Raw genomic sequence first — 19,014 nt, forward strand, 5'->3', positions numbered from 1 at the left:
GTCCTGTTGGTATATCTGGGCATATCATTCGGTAATGAGTGCCCATGTGTAGTGCATACTGTATATTAAAGTGTGTACATAGGAAGTAGGACAATGCAGCAAATGTTAACTCCTGTGTGTAGTGCGTGTGCGCATGCATTTATGTAGGGCAGCATTAACTGTTAGTGTGCGGTCACACGCAGAAATTTCTGGGACTGAAAATCAGTTTTATTCATCTAAACAGAACTTACAAAAATCTATGTAACTGCTGAAGAATTCGCCAGTTTCAGATGAATGAAACCTATTTTCAGTCACATAAATTTTTGCAAAAACATCTGCCACATGTGACTGGTATGTTTCAGCAAGAAATAAAGTAATCAAGATTATAATCGAAAATCGTCCATAAAGTTGAAAAAAGCAATACTTTATTGGGGGAGGGGGGGGGGCAAAGTTTGCAAGCCCTACGGTGAAGGATTTCAAATTAAAGGGTTTATCCCATAAATTGTTTTCAAAAGTGCTGCTGGGGAGGGACTTTGAATAGAATCAGTCTCAGCCGACAATGTGGTCCATTATTACTTTCCCTGCAGATAGTTAACATGGGATCCAGAGCAGTGAAGATCTATACTGTGTGACATCTACAGTACGCACTCACTTAGAAACCGATGACAATATTATGAAATAAAACAAATGCTGAAGGGTTAATTTCTGCTGTCAGGAATGTAGAGCTTTATAATCCCAACAAGCTGAGAAGGAGTCTCCTCCTAATGGTGGGACAACCCCTTAACGGGGCTATCAGAGATTCCCCTAAAAAAAAATTAAAAAACTAAAAAAAAGTGTTCCCTCTACTGTAGCTGACCTAATGACATTATCCCTATACAAATAATTATTACGTACTACTACTTGCGCTCCTGGCACGCACTGTTTGTTGACCTGGCTTGCAGGCTTTGTTGGTTTAATCAGCTTTCTGCTGAGACTTAACCCCTTCCCGACATCCGCCGTGTATATATTCGGCGTACGTCGGTTGGGGGAGTATGGAACAGGCTCACGGGCGGAGTCCACTCCATAGAGCGAGCGTGTCGGATGTATCTTGCAGCGGAAACTTCAGTATAACTAGCTCGATCCCGCTAGTTTAACGCCTTAGATACTGCGGTCAGTAGCATCTAATTGGTTAGAAACGGGGAGCGGCCCCCAATATTGTTGCAACGGCCGCCACGCGATCGCAGGGTGCCAATGATTGGCATGACAGCCTGGGGGCCTGTCATCTTTGTACTCCTATGAAGCCCTGCTTCCGGCAGGGCTTAATAGGTGAGTGTCAACATAGCGATATAGCAAAGAGGGAGGGATCCTCCAGCTCACCGGTCCAGTGGAATCAATGTTGGATGCGTACGGATCCTCGTGGTGGCACCTGTATTGGTAGAAGCAAAAAGGAAAAGATCTGGAACCAGCGCTTTATAATAAAAATAAGTCGCCTTCCAACTTTATTTCATTTCGTTAAAAAAAAAATTCCAGCTTCAAATGGAGTTGGTTGCAAAACAGTTAGCCTATGCGTTTCAGACTTACTCAAGGCCATGAGTAAGGACGTGGAATACGCCTGAAACGCGTAGGCTAACTGTTTTGCAACCAACCACATTTGAAGCTGGAATTAGTTTTTTAACAAAATGAAATAAAGTTGGAAGGCGACTTATTATAAATCGCTGATTTCAGGTCTTTTCCTTTGAGCATAACAATATACTGCAATACACTAGTATAGCAAAATAAAGTTATTAGCCCCCTTTGGATTTGTTCAGACAGGGCTCACATAATTTTTCTGCAGATGCATGTGAGTATTGTGTGCGCTGCATCTTCTGGCCATTGAATGCAGCATTTGGTGTATATGAGCTTAAGACAGACGTACATGATTTGGTCTGCAATAATGATTGAGAGAGCATTGTGAGTGGTTCTATGGTGTAAATGGTGTTTGATTTTTTACACACGGATGTGTATTTTTATTCTATTATATATTTAATCTTACAATATGGCAGATAAAAATGCTGTGTATAGTTCTTGTGTCATTCCAGAAACCACAAAATATCCCTAGGGAGTTGGAATGCTCTTTGGGGTTTTCTGGAAGCTGTGCAGTCTGCTGGCAGCTCCTCTTCTGCACATTCCAAGTTTAGGTTGGGCCTTAAGCCCAGAAGTTTAGTTGGTCATAAGCATTTTGATTATTCCGTCTGCTACATTTTCAGTACCCTTGGAAAATTCTGTCGCAACCCTGACATGATCTGTTTAAATAGTGAACATTGTGTGTAACGGTATACAGAGACAAGAGAAATCCTAGGCAGCTCACATACCTTTCTGATAGAAGTCCTGTGTTGGTAGCAAACCAATTTCTATATTATTTGTAGGTGCATTGGAGATGATTTATGCTTGTTACCCAATCGATTCAGTGTATCTGACTGATATAAGGGAAAAACTGTATTACATTAGTATTCCGATTTAAATGGTTCACTTTGAATATTAAAAGGTTACTGTACTTATCAAAAGAATTTACAAGCAGAGAACCCCTTTAAATGTAATGGCTTTTATTGATGTGCTCTAAAATTTTCTATTTTCATTTGTATAACTGAAGGACGTAAGGCCTCATGCACACTGCCGTAATTTTTATTCGTATTTACGGAATTCGTAATTACGGATAAAGTTGCAGACCCATTCATTTCTCTTGGCCATGGACACCTTCCCATATGTTTACGGATATGTGTCCGGCCCGTAGAACTTAACACAAAATACAGAACATGTCCTATTCTTGTCCACAATTGCAGCATGGACTCGTCCACAGAAGTTTATGGGCGCTTCCACAATTGCGTATCCGTTGCAATCAGATCCGTATTCGCAGACAGTAAAACCCTTGTGTGCATGAGGCCTTATTTACTGTGTATGTGTGTTTGTATAGACTTCTGAGGGCTTCGTTCATAGTGAGGGGACAGATACTAGAAATAGCCTAAAGTTGCCCTGTAGAGGCGCTTAACAGGAGCTGTGAAAAGCAGAGCAGGCTACTGCGCTATCCATTGTTTATTCTGCCTAATAGTAACTCAGCCATGACCCTACGCGTTTCAAATGTCATTTCTCACCAGGAGCTGCTATAATACAAGTTTTAGCCTTTAGAACTAGGAGCATTTACCACATTATTTAGTTCATGGGGACCTGCCCGAGAGTTTCTATTCACAGAGCTCAGGGCCGGTCTGTATGCACACGCGAGTATCCGTGACGTGCTGAAGTTGTATCTTGAAATGCTTTCTGATAAATATATAACTATAAATAATCCTCTACCATACTGAGACTGTGAAAATATCCTACAAGTGTGAAAACGATCTAGATTATCTCACCGTGACTTGTTTAAAAATAAAATAAAACGTGAGTATAGTGTTTGGAATGCCAATGTGTGTAACAATATATCCCTGTCTGACTCTTTAGGTGGTGATGGCTCCTCATGAAAACTCTGTTGTTTTTGTGGATAATTACATCAAACTGCTTGCGGATTGCAACACCGAGACTTTTCAGAAGATATTGGAGATGAAGGTAAAAGCGCAGGAAGTGGGTAGAAGTAATACTGCTTGTTAGCTCAGCTTTGTCATGTCATGTAAAAGAATAGCATGGCATTTCAAGACACATCATTCCTTCCATCTGAGTGATCCTTTGCCTCATATACGGCTCGTATTTGTTACTCAGAAGGCACCTCCGCTTCTTACACGTTGGGGGCAGTTGGAATATTTTGACTTTGCAGTGAACACTGTCTGGGAATTCGCCTTCAAGGGTAATCACTTCTTTCCTTTTTTTCAGTGGGATATAATATAAGTTATTTTAAGTCCCACTAATCTAATAACACATTTTTTTCAAAGTTTTTAATTACTTTTAAAAAGTGTATTCTTTAAGGCAATGCAATAACCAGAATCTTTAGAAAGGAAGGTGTTCGTTTAAATGAAAGCCTATCCAGCTCAGCTGGAAGTGGTAAGGATAGAAAGTGTTATGCCATTTCTATTTATATATAACCTTCTTCCCCTAACAGAGGTCTGTCCCACTGGTATAGAGCGTTGGAGAAATCGGAGTCCGTGACTTTAACACCTTAACGACGAAGGACGGATATATCTGTCACAAGCAGGTGCTAGTTCCCGCTTAAGGACGGATATATCCGTCCTCTGCTCGCGTGGGTACTGCCAGTGTACCCACGCGATCAGCAGCAGAAGCACGGCTGTTATACACAGCCTGGCTCCTGCCCCAACTGCCGGAATCGAAGCGCGCTCAGATTCCAGCAGATTAACTCATTAGATGCCGCTGTCAATAGTGACAGTGGTGTCTAATGTGTTTGACAGAGGGAGCATGGCCTAATAGATTGCCTATCAGTTTTACACTGACCGGCAATAATGCTTTGGTATACTAAGTATACCGAAGCATTAAATAAGCGATCAGAAGATCGCATAGTAAAGTTTCCTAGTGGGACAAGAAAAGTGGTTTTAGTTAGTAAGTGTCAAAACAAACAAAACATACACATATATGGTATCGCCGCGATCATAACGACTCGAACAATAAAATGAACACATTAATTAAAACGCCAGATGAACGTCGTCCAAAAAAACAATGGCAAAATATATTTTTTTCTCCGATTTCCCCCCCATAAAAAATAAAATAAAAGTTAATCAATAAGTCCCATGTATCCCATAATAGTACTATTGAAAACTACACCTTGCCCCGCAAAAATCAAGCCCACATACGGCCACATTGATGGAAAAATAAAGAAGTTACGGCTCTTGGAATGCGACGATGCAAAAACGAGTACATTTTTTCTAAAAGGGTTTTTATTGTGCAAACGTAGGAAAACTTATAAAACCTTTACATGTTTGGTATCCCCGTAATCGTGCCGACCCATAGAATAAAGTTAACATGTTATTTACGCTGCATAGTAAACGGCGTAAATTTATAATGTGAAAATCAATGCTGGAATAGCTGCTTATTTTCAATTCTCTCCTAAAATAGTTAATAAAAGTTAATCGATATGTTATAAGCATCTAAAAATGGTGCAATTGCAAAATACAACTCGTCCTGCAAAAAAAGCCCTTATACGGTTATGTCGATGGAATAAAAAAAAAAGTTACAACTGTTGGAATGCGACAGTGAAAACATAAAATCCTGCCTACCTGTAATCCCCACTAGGGTTAGTCTACTGTGTATAAATTTATACGGCTTCCATTTATCTCAATAATAAGCTCATACGATCCCACTAGAGATGGCGGCAGACATCCAAAACTGCATCGTTTAACACTGACTGTGTGAAGGGAAGCAGAGGATTTGGGGCTCTGAATAAAAAAAAAAATCGAACTTTGACCCTAATATTTATGAAATCCTAATCAGCACAGAATTTTGGACACATTGGGGGACATTTATTAAGACTGGTGTTTCATGCACCAGTCTTAAATGAGTTGTCCAGTTTTAGCAAATATAATGTTATTTTTTGTATAATTAAATGTTATACAATTTTTGAATATGCTTTATGGATTAATTCCTCACGGTTTTCTAGATCTCTGCTTGTTGTTATTTAGCAGGAACATTCATTATTTACTTCCAGTGGATACAATTCTGTCCGTGGTCATGTGATGTACACATAGGTGCTGGTATGGTTAGAAGATACAGCTCTGATACACATACTGTAACTGTAACGAGCCGTGCACCTTTGTGATCATCACACGACCAATGACAGAAATGTGTCCACTGGAAGTAAACAATGAACATTGCTACTGAAGAACAACAAGCAGAGATCTTGAAAACCGTGAGGAATTATTACAGATAGTGTATTGGAAGGTATACTTTTGGCCAGGGTGCCCCTTTAAAAGTTAAACTCGCCCATGTGTACCATTAATTAAGGTATTCCATGGGGCAGTCTCTCACCTGTAATTTTTCTTGCTGCTTCTATCTCTATATATGACACTGGGATGGTTGCTTAGCAGCAGTGTGAATCCGGCTCGGTGACACACTTTCTCTACTTGAGTCTATGGAGATCTGTGTGTCACCCGTCACAGGCTTCAGCAGTTCCATTACCACACTAGTTTTGCACAGGGGGGGGCAGAAACTTCTGTCATCAGCTACCACTGATACCTAGACAGGTTTCTGTCACACAGGTATATTGTAGAAGAATAAAGTGCAGCCTCCCCGTCTGTATACTTATAGTTTCTCAGCTTATTTAGTAGACTATAGAGAGAATGATAATCACAATGTCCCCAACATCCAGAAATGTTATGGTCTTTAGCTGGTTATGTGATGCTGTGCTGAAGCATCATGGGATTGATAGCAAAGCAGAGAAGAAGAGAAAGTTGGGGAAATCCAAGAATCAAGTTGGAGGCTTTGTTAAAGCACAGACATGGCAGCAGTTCAAAAAGTAAGTACAGTATACATAAAAGAAGTGTAGAGTGTGGTATATAGTCAGGTGAGGAATGCAGACATGGAAAGTTATTCCTCTGCTGCAGGTCTTCTCGCTTAAAAGCTGCATACCTTTTGAAGAGAATGTCTTTTATTTCAATCAATGTTTTATCTGATTTTAAACCGCTTTTAAATTGATTTTTATTACAAAATGTTTTTACTTTTTAAGATACAGCTTCTTTTGTATGGTTTTTACATAGAAGCTGTATCGTTCTGTCAGCTGAGCTGACGGCTTGGCCGAAAGCTGGTCCTGTGTGTGTCTAAGATCCAGCTAATAATGATCACGACTAAGTTCATGAACTTAGATGTGATCATTATTAGCTGGATCCTGTGGGTCAGAGACACGCAGGACCAGCTTTCAGCCAAGCCGTCATTCCAGCTGAACTGACAGAATCGACTTTGACGGAAAAAAATACAGCTTCCATGTATCCTGTATACAAGTTGTATACTTGTATACAGGATACATGGAAGCTGTATTTTTTTCATAAAAGTCAATGTAAAAGTTGTTAAAATAAGAGAAAATATTGATTTATGTAAACAAAAAATTATCTTCAAAGGTGTATATAGGCTATAATTTCTTAATAGGCGCATGCCTCTTAATAAATTAGGTGCATCTCTAGCAATTCATGCGCCACAGTCAAACCTACGCCAGCTATGGCCTAAATATTTGCTATAATTGACGCCAGTTTCTGACGTAAAGCATAGTACATTTGTCGCGCTGTGGGTGGCCGCCTCCTGCTTAGCTGTGCCAACTTTTTAGAAAATTGGTGTGTGTTGGAAACACAAAAGTTGCGCTTTTTACAGCAAATTACGACTTTCATGCTATTCGCATCGTTTGTACGCCAGAAAATGAAGGAAAAGTTTATTTAATTGGGGGGGAATTAGATTAAATTAATTATAGACCCACTTTAAATGATACCTCTCTTCTGAAGGTGCCCCGCTACAAGTTTAGTGACTTGCCTTCTCTTTAACCCTTGGCCACACATTCAATTGCATGTATGTTGCAGAAAGGGTTACACTCTGATCCTGGCTATTTAATCCCCACATGCTGATCGCAGTGCTGTCAGAGGGAGGAGACCCTCTTTGTTACTTTCTCTCTAGCCATGGCATTTTAATTAAAACGGCTAACCGTTTTATATGGACAACCTAGACAAGGGCTGTTCAGTAATATGGCTTATTGGGGGCATAACCGGTATGCTCTAATGGATTACTCTGCATTTTTTGCACACAGGCAATCATGTAATGTAATATAGTAACATGACATTGCATTATAATTTAATGTAATATAACAGACGGTGTAAAAAGAAAACCCCCAAAAAACTGGTATACCTTCCAAAGAAAATGCACAGCATACATCCAACTTTTACTTATCAAAGGTATGCTTATATCTATAGCATCAGCGCACGCACAAGTAAATCATTGCTGAAGGAATCTGATTTCAAGTGGAATATTGTTTAAAGAATTTCAATGTCCTTTGGAGATAACCTCTAAAATATGTCTGGAAAAATATACTCATTTTAGATTTATTGGTGTTTAAAATATAGGTATTTCATTACTTTTAATTGTTTGACCTCACATCAGCAAATGTGGTTCTAAAAATACTAAATTATTATTTCAGTGGAATTTTGCAATTTTGGGGATATGGACTGATATAAAAAATAAAAACTGCTACATGTATAAACAGTTTTAGGGTTAGTGTATAAACAGGGTTAGTTTTCCAAAAGCACACCATAGCCAAGGAAATCTGCAGTAATTTCTCACTATATTTTACAGTACAAGAAGGCCCATATCAACGTTACTATTACCTATTAGATCCCTGGAGACGCTGTTTAGGGATCAGCTTTTATTGTAAGAAATGGGAGAAGAAAGAACAACTTCTTTAGGCTTCCTTTACACACACTTTGTATTGCGTTTTTTTAGCAATAAAAAAAGCATCTAAAGAAAAGTTTAGTCAAATGGTACATGCGTTTTTTTTATGGGGTGCTTTTGTAGCATTTTTTAAAATACTGTGTATTAGTACCTGCGGCTTTTTTTTAGATGGCGTTCACAATTGCAAATTATGTGCTTTATAAGCAACACATGATTTATTCTGGGAAAAAAAAAACATAGACACATACATTGACACCTGTGTTTTTCGGAAAAGGCAAACAAAAACCTATGAAGATCTATGGGAGAAAAATGCCACTAAATTCTGAAAAAAACCACCAAAGCTAGACTTGCTGCAATTAAAATAAAAAAATCAAGCCACTTAAAAAAAAAAACACCATGTTTGTAGTATGTTTTATATTTCATGCTAACATGGCTGCAGCGTTTTTTTTCCTCTAGAAATGCCAGGAAAAATGCCACAATAAGTGGCGTCTTTCCTAAAAACGCTGCGTCTAAGGCCTCCCTAAGACTACATTTGATTACAGCTTTCAGATGTGTTCCTGATGGTAGGCGAAGCCCATGTTTTGAGAACATCTGCTTCCTGATAATTCTCGTTTTTTGTTAGATTGCTTTGTTCTGCTGGTCAGCACTTTCTTCAAAGTTAAATGTAGAATTAATTAGACGCACAGAGGCCAGCCAAAGTACAGACCTATAGTTTTATATACATGGAAATGCATTAATAAGGATATATTTCACTATACCATATTACATATACATACCATATTTCACGTCTATGTTGCGTTTAAAAGTACGAAGTGGAGCTGTAATTACGAAAATATTTTACCTTTTCTAAGGATTTAATAAATTAAAAACTGGTTTTGTTTCGACAGCGCCAATTTTAAAGTTAGAGCATTAGTCTGAGTTAAAGTTCTACGTGTTAACTATGAAACAAAGTTGTTTCTGATGAGCCCCCCTTCGTGTGGCACTATTGCCCATATTTGGAGCTATAAGACTCCGATATATACCTCCAATGGAAGCCTTTAATGTATCCCAGTGTATAGGCATAAAGAGAAATGTCGCCGAACAGCCCCCTGACCGCTTCTCATGCCCAGCACTACCTGATGCTCTGCTTGAAGACTCCAGCTCTGATAATAAACGTGATTATAAGGCAGACTAAGTTTTTGGTTTACTTTTTATGTTCTTGCTTTGAATTATAACATCACTGATGTGTGTGCTACTGTTCTGTTTTCTATTGCTGTTTCATGCTGTCTTTATTTCCTTCAGGGACTAAAAAGGAGTGAGCAGAGCAACATGCTTGAGCTGTTTCGACAGAGGCTTCCAAATCCTCCCTCTGGTGCCGAAAACAACTCTGTGTCTCTACAAACTCCGACCCCTGAGCAGGAGTCCTCACGGATACGAAAACTGGAAAAGCTCATCAAGAAGCGACTGTAAAGAGAGACCTGTGGACTGAAGAGTGGCATGCGAGCAGTGTTAACAAGCCGCTGTAGTCTAGCACTCGAACAGCCACCCTATTATACTGTCACATCCCCTTTTATTAATAATGTTTAGTGTCAGCTGCACAGGGTTTCAGCCAGCGAGAACACATTGGGGCCGACTGAATGCTAGGAGTTTTTCTGTCTAGACAGAACATATCTAGATGAGCCAGTCCCTCAAGCATGTTACAACACTGTTAGGGAGTTATGTGGTCACGCAGAATTATTCCCCCCGAGTTTTCTATTTGGTTTTTGCCGGGGGGTTGTGTGTCAGCATTAAGTCTAGTCTATTTAAGGAGACACTTCTGTTCCTGCTGTCTTAAACCACTGAAACACATAACAGACTTATAAACCGTGCAGGAATGACTGTTCAGGTAATACCGATCCATTTCCTATACTCAGATTCTACTAAATAGGTTTCTACAACCATCAATAATTCTGCCCAATAAATGTAAGATGTAAATGTGCTGCGTAAATACAATGTAACTTTATTAAGAATCAATTTAAGGTGGATTGCTTTGGAATATGTTTAGTTTCCCTGTGCCACGTACAATAAAACTGAGGAGCAGACGCCAAGTGAACGGTAGATATGTTATTCAGATAAGTGTGTTATGTCTCCCTTACGCAGTCATTTCAGAAATCTAAACCATGGCAGGATCAGATATGTTTTCTTTATCCAGTATGTTTTGTAGATTGTTCTGGAAAAAATGTGTTAGATGTATAGCAGTGCGCTCAGCCTTATCCTAGAAGAAACCATGTTCAGTTATTTGGATCACTAAGAATTATTTTGTCAACCGTCTTCTTTTTCCTATTCCTTAACTAAGAATTATTGTTATACTGTATATCTTCTGCTGCTTTCTGATGGACGACTAAGTGTTCTGTCCATCACAGCTGTCAACAAGAAGCCGTTCTAGGAAAGATTCCAGTGAAGTGTTTCTATGTAAAGTCGTTTGGGGAAAACCGCAACAAATCCGTGACCAAACGTGGGTAGGTCAACAGGGTTTACAGCCGCATTGCATGAACGTGAGTTTTCTAACATTCCTGTTCACTACGATGGCACGATTAGCACAGTGTTAAAAGAATTGCTGATGCATGAAAGAACCAAAATCCCTAACAGTTCCCCTACTCTGACCACTATCCTGTAATTCAGTTTTCACCAGTCTGTCGTCTTCAAAGTGCTGTGGTCTGGTCTGTAGTCAGGTGGAGATAAAACCACAGTAAATTTGACCGTTTACAAGTCCCTTCAAATTATTTCCACAGCCAAGGGAAACATTAAAGTGTAGCTATATTTTAAAAAAAACTTTTGACTTGTCATACTGAGCACTGAGACCCCCACCGATCCCCAAAACAAAGCATCAGAAGTTCTCGGGTGAGCGCTGTGCCACTTAGTTTCTGATCAGCTTTCCTCGGAAAGCCAAATGAGGGGTGTACGAACTTATAGACGTTCTAGTGAGCCCGTACACCGCTCCAAGGAAAGCCAATCAGAAGCAGAGAGGCACAGGACTGACCCGATCGCTTCTGTTGATTCGTTTTAGCGATCGGTGGGGGCCTCAGTGCTCGGAACCCCACCGTCACTTTGACATGTCAAAAGTATTTAACAGTTTAGTTACACTTTAAATTAAACTGTATTAGCAAATTGCTATTTAACCAATTTGCAATTAATATTTTTTAGCCAAAGGAGCTCCAAAAGTGGAGCTGTACTTCAAAATTATCATTTCTATGAGCCATCTAACATTACCATAAATATGGCTTTAGAAAATAATAAAGTAAAACTGAATACACTGCTTGGACCTAATTATATTACCTATGTGATCTCTGACGAATCATCGTCTATTGTGTATTTGAACTAGGTTGTACAATAATACAGTATCTCAGTATAGGGCTTTGTTACTATATGGCTATGGTCTGTTTTCTGCAAAATATTCAAATGTAGATATTTACAAACTATTGACTAGTCCTGGGTATGTAAGAATTTAATTTTAAATATTAATATATTTCAATGAAATGCTACATAGTGTAAAATCATCAGAATTTTTCCTGGTTTCCAAATGCCTTGTATAAAGTTGCTAGAAAGCAAATCTACAGAGCAAGCTCTGTGCTGGCATTGAGCCAGTAAGGACATTTGGTGAGATTACAGCTTGGAAATCGGCAGAATTATGAATTTAGCTCTGGAGTATTAAACAGACTTTTAATCGGGATCAGTACAACATGTCATGTATTTACAATGGTACTCCACTTTTATGCAGATTAATGTACGTTGTAGAATGGTGGTTAAAGGTGAACAATCCCTTTAAACTGATTTAATATTAAGTGTATAATGAAATTCATACGGTTTACTGTAAGTAATGGTAAAAGGGTCTTTAGTGTGGCAGACATGTAAGTTTGTGCCTTTTGGTGTATATTTTTTTTTGGAGAAAAGCTGAAATTATTAAAATTAAAATTTCAACTTCAAACGTCTGGATAATAAATACAACAATTTTGTTTTTGGGATATCCAGTATCAATTAGCTCTGCAATGTTTAGGTGTTCTTCAGGAGTCTGACAGGTTTGAAGACTAAAATCAGCCCAACGCCTTTTAACTTAGACATTTTAGAACATTTAAAAAAAATAAATTATGTAGGTGGGTTGTGAGGAAAAAAACTTTTGTAATAATGATTTATTGACTTTAGTCCCCTGGGTTGCTGAGAAAAACACTAAAAAAATGACTTCTCTTAAAAACAAGTTATTACGTGCAGCTGTGACATAACTCTCTGGATACTTGTTGATGTGTGCATTGTCAGTCAAATACATACCCAATCATCGTATTGATATCCTGATTCCTAGTTGGTTATGTTGCGGATACTTTGGTCTGAGGGTGTGTTCACATGGCTTATTTTCAACCGTCTTGAATAACGGCTGAAAAATCGGAAGCTGAACGCCTCCAAACATCTGTTCGTTGATTTTAATGGTAAAAACTGCATTTCCTTCCGATGGGGCGTTTTTTTACACAGCCGTTTGACAAAACGGCGCGTAATAAAAGGCGCGTAAAAAGGTGCATGTCACTTCTTGAGCCGTTTTTCATTGCGTTAATAGAAAAACGGCTAAAAAAAACGCATCATAAAATGTTTGACGCTTTAAAAACGGCTGAAAATCAGAGGATGGATTCCCACATGGCATCATTTTACACCATGGATTTGTCTGCAGTGCATCCATTGCAAAATGAGCTGAATTGATGCAGATTGAAATGTGAATTCACCCTTTAAAAGCTACGATAGAAAAAAAAGTCTATTCGATACTAGATAAGTTAAAAATGTTAAGAATCCATTGGTGGACTCTGGATTGTTCACGTTGTTAGACAATTTTTGTATCGCATAACTTATTTGCCATATTATCCAATATCTGATAGGAGCGGACTAAACCTGCACAGTACTCATTACTAATATATCATGTTTGTAGCAGTTCTGTATTTATAGGCTTATGTACATAATTGTTATCTGCTTATGATACTGTATGTGTCAACCTAAAGACATAAAATACATTTACAATTCATTTGGAAGTCCAACATATTAATTAAAATTGAGGATACATTACAATGATTCTGATGAATGCTACCTATAGATCATGAGAAACTGTCCAAAACTACAACTTCGCATCTCAAAGTGCACTACATACTTCATTGTTGTACATTAGTCACTGATGAATAATGGTTATGTACTTTCAACTGGTTTTACAACTATATTGCATATATGCACCAATGAATTGTATATAGCATAGACTTATAATAAAGGTGTCCTTTCAAATATTTATTCCTGTTATGTATATATATAACCAGTATTTAAATATGTAGATGCTTTTTACTTATTCTATATTGGTTTTTGCTTGTGCTCTATTAATCAAACTGCGGGTATTATTATATATCTAGACAGAAATGGCTGTCCATGTAATGCACAGATGTTCTCGGTCCTCCATAGCGAGAGACGCTCTTTGTAGCATTTCTTAAGAGTGTTAAAAAAAAAATACACACTATTACCATTAGGCCAGAGCAGTTTTACTGCAGTTTTTCATTTAAGTGTTTTTAATTTCCGTGTAGAATGATATATAATATATATATGTGTGCGTCTAAATATAGGCATTTACTTTTTATGTATGTATATATGTATGTGTGTGTGTATATATATATATATATATACACATACACACACACACACACACACACACACACACACACACTATATGGACAAAAATATTGGGACACACACGAACTATATGGACAAAAGTATTGCGGCACCTATACCTACAGGAGCTTTTATGACATCACATTCGAAATCCATAGGCATTAATATGGAGTTGGTTCCGCTTTGGAGTTAAAACAGCATCCACTTTTCTAGGAAGGCTTTCTACAAGATTTGAGTGTGTCTGTTGGAGTTTTTGTGAATTCATCCTGAAGAGCATTTGTGAGGTCAGACATTGATGTTGGACAGGAAGGCCTGGCTTACAATCTCCATTCTAGTTCATCCCAAAAGTGTTCGATGGGGTTGAGGTTGTGGGTTCTGAGCGGGCCAGTCAAGCTCTTTCACACCAAACTCACCCAACCATACCTTTATGGACCTTGCTTTCTGCACTGGGGCACAGTCATGCTGGAATAGAACAGGGCCTTCCCCAAAATTTCACACAAAGTTAAAAGCATACAGGTGTTCAAAGTGTCTTGGTATGCTGAAGCATTAAGATTTTCCTTCACTGGAACTAAAGAACCTAGGCCTAACCCCTGAAAAACAACACCATAGCATTACCCTTCCTCCACCAAACTTTACAGATGGCACAATGCAGTCAGGCAGGTAACGTTCTCCTGGCATTCGCCAAACCCAGATTCGTCCATCAGACTGGGAGCTGGAAAAGGTTGATTCATCACTCCACAGAACACGTTTCCACTGGTCCAGAGTCCAGGGGTGGCATGCTGTACATGACTCCATCAGATGCTTGGCATTGTGCTTGGTGATGTAAAGCTTGCATGCAGCTGTTCAGCCATTTGTGTGCTGATATTAATGCCAGAGGAGGTTTGGAATGTTGAGTCAGCAGAGGGTTGGCGACTTTCATGCGTTTCAGCACTCGGCGACCCCGCTTTGTAACTTTACGTAGTCTGATACTTTGTGGCCAAGTTGCTGCTGTTCCTAAACGCTTCCACTTTGTATTAATACATCTCACAGTTGATCATGGGATATCTAGGAGGGAAGAAATTTCACAAACTGACTTGTTACAACGATGGCACCTTATTACAGTCACCTCTCAAATTCCGTGAGCTCTTTAGAACCACCCATTCTTTTACAAATGTTTGTAAAGGCGACGGTTGGAACACTCTTCCTAGTAATTAAATTCAGGTGTTTTATTCTACTCCTTGACATTATACACCTGTGGCAGTGGGACTGAATAAAACACCTGAATTCAATGATTAGGAGTTTCCTAATATTGTTGTCCATATAGTGTGTGTATATATATATATATATATATATATATATTGTGACAACCTGGGGACCACTTAGCTCACAGGATCGCCATCTCACCCTGGAGATGGTTGGCACACATAGAAAGTTCACTCCAACTCCTTGAATAAAAGGTTTAAACCAGCCGCAGCTAGCTTTGTCTTCACCACAGCAGTCAATGTTACAACAATAAACATACAAAATAAACCCTAATTTCTCTTTGTTGGCCCAAAGAGAAATAGCGCAACATATTGTGGATTGATGAAATATATCAGAACACTTGAGGAGACCATGTTGCCCTATGCCGAAGAAGAAATGCCCTTGAAATGGGTGTTTCAACACGACAATGGACTCAAAACACACCAGTAAGCGAAGATCATCTTGGTTACGGACAAACAGGATTGAGGTAATGAAGTGGCCAGTCCAATCCCCCGACCTCAATCCCATAGAGAACTTGTGGGGTGACATAAAAAATTTGGTTTATGAGGCAAAACCCAAAAATGCAGAACTGTGGAATGTAGTCGAATCTTCAGATGTCAAGCAGTTCTCAGAAACAATGGTTATGCCACTAAATAATATTTCAGTAAAATGAAATCTGAATTTTTTTTGCAGTTTATACATTCAAGTTTAGAGTTTTTAAAGAAAAATGCTGGCACTATTTTTTTGACCAGTCTAATATTCCTTTTTCATTACTTTCTGTAAAGGATTAACACAAACTGGATATATGTTATTGTTTTTTAATTGAAATTGAATGTGGAGTATTTCCAGTGCATTTTCATTTCGGCGAATAAAGTAGTTATAATAATTTTACGCTTCATTTGCCATGTTAAACTCACTATTTTAAAAAAAAGATAAATAAAAAATAATTATATATATATATATATATATATATATATATATATATATATATATATATATATACATACATATACACACACACTTTTGTATCAGGCACTGCATCATACCGCCCTATACGAAGCTGGCTTGGTCTTAGAATGGAAGATAATAAAATGTACCCTGCATTTCTGGAACGGAAAAATCACACAAAGAAACTTGTCCACCTACAAAAGAGATCATCTTATCGTTAGGGCTCAAGAGCTAGTATCGCTCACTTGATTCAGGAAGATCAAAGAAGTTGATTCAAGTAGAAGAATTTGGTTCCACAATTAAAGCATACCTGTCATTTCATGTAACTTGAGAGTAAGCTGTCATGTATGTGTACATAAGGAATAACCCTATACATGACCATTGAATGATTTGTATTCTGCATTTATCACAAGATTTCCTCTCTGTATGCTCTTTCTCTATCAGTTTTCCTCGAACTCCGATCCAGAGGGGGCAGAGATTAGCAGCTATGTTCTCCCATAAACAGCACATAGAGAAGATCCTGCTCCCCAATCTCTTTGTAGCACATCCTCAAAAGCAGCATGGAGGAGATTATACAGCAGTAATGAGCAGTGTAGCTGTGAATCCTGACCTCGGGTGATATTGTAAGGGTATGTGCACACGATAACGTCAATTACGGCTGAAATTACGGAGCTGTTTTCAGGAGAAAACAGCTCCTGCATTTCAGACGTAATTGCTCGTACTCGCGTTTTGAGAGGCGTCAATCACGGACGTAATTTGGAGCTGTTCTTCATTGGATTCAATGAAAACCGGCTTCAATTACGTCGCAAGAAGTGTCCTGCACTTCTTTGACGAGGCTGTTATTTTACGCGCCGTCTTTTGACAGCGGCGCAGGTCGTCGGCACAGTACATCGGCAAACCCATTGAAATGAATGGGCAGATGTTTGCTGACGTATTGGAGCCGGGTTTTCAGACGTCATTCGAGGCGTAAAACGCCTCCATTACGCCTGAAAATAGGTTGTGTGAACCCAGCCTTACTCACTTACTAGAAACAGCAGCAGCTTCTATCTGTGTGTGTCTCTCTCATTCTGCAGTTGCTCCCTCCTTCCCCTCCACATAGATTTCTATTGTCAACAGCTGTAATCTGATCTCTCGGTGAGTTGATAATCTGTCTTCAACTCTGTCTCACTGAATACATATTTTATCAATAATTTGAAAGCGAGTACGATTTATTTATGGCAAAAACAAAAGTTACACTTAAATTAAGTAACTTGCCTGATGAGGAAACTTTTCGAAACTTGCCTATTATTTTTTTTTGCATTGAAGCCTAACATTGAGTACAATGGATTAAGCAGACAATAGGCCCTGGGCTATTCCCCAAACTTGGGTCCCCTTCTCCACCGCTGCCCTGATGCGCCGTGTTTATAGTTAACACCACCTTTCTGTGCGAGCATTGACAAATAGGTGTTATGATTACCCTTGTCAAAGGGTTGTGTCCCTACATACTGACAGTCTCCAACCATCGCTGACACCTTCACACTGTGTAGGGACACATCCTCCTGATAAGGAGAATGGTAACACACATTTGCCAATTAGTCCTGGACTACACAACAGGACTTTTTGTGGAATACAAGGTTTACCCTACAACAGACGATATGACAGGAGAGCTAACATATTCTCAATAAATCCAGTGACTCACATGTGACATTTCAGATTCTAGTCGTTCTTTTTCTCCTTTTTTCTCCATCCCATACAGACCTCATGACGACTTCTCCCGGCCACGGCTCATTTCTGCCGACTTTGACAATCAGATGTCTTCGGCTCCTCCCTTTTCTAACATTTCCGCACCTATAAATGAAGATAAAATTCACACTATACCCCAAAATATAATAGTACCATACACTGTGCCCCTGAATATAATAGTACCGTACACCTGTGCTGCTGAATAAAATTGTGTCAAACATTGTAAAGTAAAGCACCACACACAGTGCCCTCGGTAGGTAGTTTTAATCACAATGCCCCCTGTGGATAGTGCTCCAATAGAGTTCCCAGTGCATAGTGCCCCCAACACTGCCCACTGATAAAAAAAAAAAAACATGCTCCCCTGTCAAAGACCAGACCTCATCCAGAAGAATGATGCGGGCGGTGCGATGACCTCATCACACCGCCTGCATCATTGATAAAGCTCTGAATAGCTGGGCAGATTACTGATCATTCCCGTGCCTTGCCAGCGCTAGACTAATCAATTGCCTAAGGACGCGGATACAATTGAGTACAGGGGACTGCTTCTGAATCCTGATTCTGCCCGATTATCTGAACAGGCTGTAATTTTAATAACCGGTTCGGCAGAACCGGGGTGAACCGGCTGGAGCCCATAGGCCCCTTTGAAGCCTTGGGCCCTAGGCGGCCACCTGATCTGCCCTAATGGTGAAACGCCATTGAGTACAACACTCTTCCATTACTAATGTGAACATAAATATCTAGCTATATCAGTGCAAGAGATGTTGGACACTTCCCTTTATTACCCATCTTCTAATGGCTGCTTTCTTAAGGTGCCATGTTGAAAAGCGCCTATACTATAACACGAACATTAACTTTGTTGGCCTGCACAGTCATTCCACCTTTGGGATGTGGTTAAACAGTAGATGCTCTGAATGTGCAGCCTACAAATTTGCTACGCCTCTGGGTAGGAGGAAAAGCCGGTGTTCAGCTCTGATCTCCTCTGTCCTGTCAGTGGTGTTGAGGAGATCAGAGCTGCGCTGCTTGATCCTCCGGTCATCATCTAAAAGTTAAAAAAGCAGAGAAATTTAACCCCTACACTGCCTCCCCAATGTCCCTGTGACCCCACCATTTCCCTTATCCACCCGTTTCATATTTCTTTTTGTTTTATAAAAAAAAAAATTGTAAAAAAATTCTAATTTATCGTTCAGG

The 19,014-nt window shown here is 39.2% G+C and overlaps 1 protein-coding gene across 1 annotated transcript in view; it reads left to right on the plus strand.

Annotated features, from left to right (window-relative positions):
- The window catches only part of VPS53 (VPS53 subunit of GARP complex), a 180,233-nt gene extending 166,671 nt beyond the window's left edge, over nt 1-13,562 (plus strand). Inside the window, exons 21-22 of the mRNA XM_075852929.1 lie at nt 3,430-3,534; nt 9,574-13,562. Of these exons, the coding sequence (XP_075709044.1) occupies nt 3,430-3,534; nt 9,574-9,741 (273 nt within the window). The 3' untranslated portion in view covers nt 9,742-13,562. The remainder of the gene's footprint in view (nt 1-3,429; nt 3,535-9,573) is intronic.
- The last annotated feature ends 5,452 nt before the right edge of the window (nt 13,563-19,014 follow it).

The sequence above is a fragment of the Rhinoderma darwinii genome, chromosome 2 (genome assembly GCF_050947455.1).
Source record: "Rhinoderma darwinii isolate aRhiDar2 chromosome 2, aRhiDar2.hap1, whole genome shotgun sequence".
Lineage (NCBI taxonomy): Eukaryota > Metazoa > Chordata > Amphibia > Anura > Rhinodermatidae > Rhinoderma > Rhinoderma darwinii.